This window comes from Numida meleagris, chromosome 24 (genome assembly GCF_002078875.1).
Source record: "Numida meleagris isolate 19003 breed g44 Domestic line chromosome 24, NumMel1.0, whole genome shotgun sequence".
Classification (NCBI taxonomy): Eukaryota; Metazoa; Chordata; class Aves; order Galliformes; family Numididae; genus Numida; species Numida meleagris.
In genome coordinates, this window is record NC_034432.1 from 1,676,558 (window position 1) to 1,680,914 (window position 4,357).

General features: G+C 66.1%; 2 protein-coding genes across 2 annotated transcripts in view; both read left to right on the forward strand.

Annotated features, from left to right (window-relative positions):
• Positions 1,653–3,069, forward strand: TAGLN2 (transgelin 2; the record flags this gene model as incomplete). Its single annotated transcript, XM_021376515.1, is given in 4 exon segments — positions 1,653–1,834; positions 2,186–2,360; positions 2,441–2,543; positions 2,628–3,069. Coding segments are annotated over 4 exon segments (600 nt in total). The 3' UTR covers positions 2,770–3,069.
• Positions 3,790–4,357, forward strand: part of CFAP45 (cilia and flagella associated protein 45) — a gene marked incomplete in the record, with an annotated part of 10,767 nt that continues 10,199 nt past the window's right edge. Inside the window, 2 exon segments of the mRNA XM_021376503.1 lie at positions 3,790–3,899; positions 3,975–4,034. Coding sequence (XP_021232178.1) covers positions 3,846–3,899; positions 3,975–4,034 — 114 coding nt within the window.

Here is a 4,357-nt window from a genome sequence, read left to right on the forward strand (position 1 = left end):
CCCCAGACAGCCCCCGCCGTGCAGGAAATCGGTGCTGTCCGCACTCATTTGGGCGCTTTGTTCCCCACCCATCGGCCCCCACTGGGCGCTCCGGGTCCTGGGGAGCACCCTAACCCCCCCGCGATGGCACTGGGAGCCCCAGCGGCACCTGGGGACGTCGGGTGACATGGGTGGCATTGGGTGATCTCCAGTTTGGAGTGTTTTCACGGCTTTGGGGTACCCTGGTGACGTTGGGATGAGCTCAAGGTTGGGGTACCTCGGTGGCACTGGGGTGCCCCAGTGATATCGGGGTGACCCTGACGGCATTGAGGTGGTGTCGGGGTGACCCCAAGGTGTCGAGATGCCCTCGGTGGCATTGAGGTACCTTAGTAGTGTTGGGGTGACCCTGGTGGTGTTGGGACACCTTGGTGATGTTGGGGTGACCTCAAGTTTGGGGTGACCTCAAGGTGTTGGGGTACTTTGGTGGCATTGGGGTGACCCCGTGATGTTGGGCGACCTCAAGGCGTTGGGGTGATCCCAGTGACGTTGGGATGCCCAAGCGACTCTGGGGTTCCTTGGTGGCATTGGATTGACCTCAAAGTTGGGGTACCTCGGTGACAATGGGGTCCCCCACACCTGGGGACATGTGTGCAGTGGGGTCTGGGCTAAGCCCAGCCGCGTGTCCTCCCCATGGGGAGACCTCTGGGGAGAGCAGGGCAGAAACACAGCCCCATGTGCCCACCACGTGGCTGGAGGGCATCGGGAGCACCCCGGGATTGGGAGCACCCCAATGTGGGTGGCACTGGGATGCTGTCCCCCAGCCCTGGGGACCACCGGGCTCTGTACCCCATAGGGGACGGGAGTCGGGCGCCGTTCCCGGAGCGTGTGGGGCTCTTGGGGTGTGTGGTGTGGGGCTCCCGGGGCCGCTCCCGGATCTGGCGCCGGTCCCATACAAACGGGTGCATTTCACAAACACGCGGCGAGCGGCTGCCAAAAAATCTGAGCCAACGGGATGGGAGAAGGGGGGGACCCCGCGGGGGGCGAGGGTGGGTGGTTCGGTTTAGGGTTGGGGTTAGAGCTGGAATTTAGGGTTAGGGTTGGGGTTGGCGGCTTGGTTTAGGGATGGAGTTTAGGGTTGGGGGTTGGGGTTTAGGGTTGAGGTTGGCGGTTCAGTTCAAGGCTGGGGTTTAGGGTTGGGGCTTGGGGTTAGGGTCGGTGCGTGGGGTTAAGGTTGGGGTTTAAGATTGGTGTTTGGGGCTCAGGTTGGAGTTTAGGATTGGAGGGGCACGGTGCGGTGCTGCCATTGGGAAGGCAATGGGGGGGACCCCAAGTGGACCTTTGGATGGGGATGGCGGTTGGGGTTGGGGTTGGGGTTTAGGGTTGGGTTGAGGTTAGGGTTGGGCTTTGGGTTAGGGTTGAGGTTCAGGTTGGTGGTTGGGGTCGGGGTTGGGTGGGCACAGCGTGGTGGTGCGGTGCCGTCATTGGGATGGTAAAGCGTGGGAAATCCAAGGAGGGGCCGTGCACCCCAACGCCATCCCCACGGCACCGGGCAGGAAGCAGGGAGCGCCTGGCACGGGCGATACGCTCTGAGCAGACATCCTGGGGGCAGGGCACTGCCAGGAGGTGTCACCACGTTCCCAAGGGAGGATGGGTGACACGGAGCGTGCCCACAGGCATGGCAAACCGGGGACCCTCGTACGGGCTGAGCCGGGAGGTGCAGCAGAAGATCGACCGGCAGTACGACCCCGAGCTGGAGCAGGTGCTGGTGCGCTGGATGGTGGGGCAGTGCGGAGACGACATCCCCCAACCCACGCCCGGGCGCGATGGCTTCCAGCAGTGGCTCAAGGACGGCACCGTGAGTCCTTGATGGGAGCGTGGGGGCTGCGGTGGGCTCGTGGTGTCCCCTCACTTGATGGTGAGCAGGGTTAAGGGAGGTCACGGTGTCCCCTCACCTGATGTTGGGGGTGATCGTGGTGCCACCGCACTGGGGCGGTCACGGTGTCCCCTCACCTGACTTTGGAGAGGTCACGGTGCCTCCGCATTGGGGTGGTCGTGATCCCACCACATTGGGGCGGTCATGGTGCCGCCGTATTGGGGAGGTGACAGTGTCCCCTCATCTGATGTTGGGTGGTCATGGTGCCACCACATTGGGGAGGTCGCGGTGTCCCCTCCCCTGACCCCGTTTGTGTCACCGCCGTGCCACCAGGTGCTGTGCCACCTCATCAACAGCCTCTACCCGCGGGGCCAAGCGCCGGTGGCCAAGATCCAGGCGTCCTCCATGGCCTTCCGGCAGATGGAGCAGATCTCGCAGTTCCTGCAGGCGGCCGAGCGCTACGGCATCGCCGCCACCGACATCTTCCAGACGGTGGATCTGTGGGAAGGTGAGGGGGGGGGGAGGGGACAACGGGGTGACGCTGAGATGTCCCCGTGGGGTTGGTGACGCCACGTTGGCACCGCGCAGGGAAGAACATGGCGTGCGTGCAGAGGACGCTGATGAACCTGGGCAGCCTGGCGGTGGCCAAAGGCGACGGGCTCTTCGTCGGAGACCCCAACTGGTTCCCCAAGTAGGTGATGGGGGGTGGGGGGCTCGCAGCGGGGCAGGGTGAGGGGGGGGTGATGTGGGGTGACCCCCGTGGCGGCGCCCGTAGGAAATCGCAGGAGAACCGCCGCGTCTTCTCGGAGGACAAACTGAAGGAGGGGCAGAGCGTCATCGGGCTGCAGATGGGCACCAACCGCGGCGCCTCGCAGGCGGGTATGACCGGCTACGGGATGCCCCGGCAGATCCTCTGAGCGGCCCCGAAACCCCCCCGACCCCAAAGCTTCCATGGGGCTGGGGGGGTCCCCAAAGCGCATCGCTCCTCCCCGTGGACCCCTCCGTGGACCACCCCATGGATCCCTCCATGGACCAACCGGGGCTGTGCCCACCCGCCCACCAGGACCAAAATCTGTGTTTTTTTTATAATTATTATTTTTGTCTCCATGTCCTTCCCCCCTGCCCCCCATCCCAACACCGCTGTGCCTTGGGGGGGCCGTGCTGGGGAGAGTCCTCCCCAATGGCCCTCGCCCCAATAAATGGCCCCTTCTTGTTTACACGGAGTGAGAGTGGTCGGGGGGCACAGGGGACAGGGGTTGGGGGGTTGGGGTCGGGTGGGGTGAGGTCTCTCCCCCCCAAGTGTGGGGCCCAGTGGCTCTGGGGATAGGTGAGAGTCACAGGGGATCTGGGTGTGGGGTGGGGGCACTCACCCCCTGGGGGATGTCTGGGGGTAATGAGGGGGAATAGGTGAGAAACCCCCCACTTCCACCCCGGGGAACCCTATCAGAGGGGTCGGGGACCCCTGAGCCTCGCACGTGGCTTTGGGTGCCCACGTGGAGGGGCGGGGCTAACAGGAAGGGGCGGGGCTATGAGAAATGGGTGGGGCTTAGCACGAGGGGCGGGGCTCTGGGGAGGGGGCGGGGTTTGCAGGGCAGGTGAGGCAATGCTGAGGCTCACGTGGGGGGGGGAGGGACACGCGTGGAGGGGACACATGGGGACACGCGTGGGGGATGAACAGCGGGGAACGGGGCACCCGGACACGGGGACACGGCAGGGAGCACGTGGAGAGGGGGACAGGAGGGTGACAAAGATGGTGACAGATGGTGACAAAGGGGAAGGGGACACGAGTGGGGACACCCAGGCATGGAGGCGTGGCTGGGGACGCGAGGGGAGGGGGACGTGAGGGCACGGACGGCGCCACGCGCGGAGGGGACAGTGCCGGAGCCACGTGGGCACAGCCGGGGCCGGACACCCCCAAGCGACCATAGAGTCGGCTCCGAGCTGCCCAGAGCGGCCCCTCCGTGCTGACCCCGCCCCCGCGCGTCGCGTTGCCATGGGAACGCGGGACCGTTGCTGTAGAGACGGAGAGGCCGAGCGGAGCGGGATGGTGAGCGCGGCCCGGGCCTGCAGGGCTCCCCCCGGGACCACCGGGACCCCCGCTAACCCCCCCGGCTCCCTGCAGCCTTCCAACCGCTACCGGACACGGGCACGGAGCACCGAGGTGGACGAGACCCTGTTTGGGGTAAGGGCGGGGGCCGTGGGGCTCTGCCCCTTCCTTGGGCCTGGAAAACCCCCCCGGGCCTGGGACCCCCACCCGTGGGCCTGGGACCCCCCCCCAGGCCTGGGACATTCCCCTCGCTGTGGGCTGGAGGGGCTGAACACCCCCTCAATGCTTTGGGGTTTGCTGCAGAGAGGGCCTGAGTGGGGGGGGGGAGGGAGGGACACGACAGCCACCAACCCCATCAGTGTCCGTTCCCCCCCCCACCCCCCCCACCTGCTGCCCTATGGCCCCGCGCAGCTTTATGGCCCCTTTATGGCTTTATGGACCCTTCAGGTCCAAGGCCG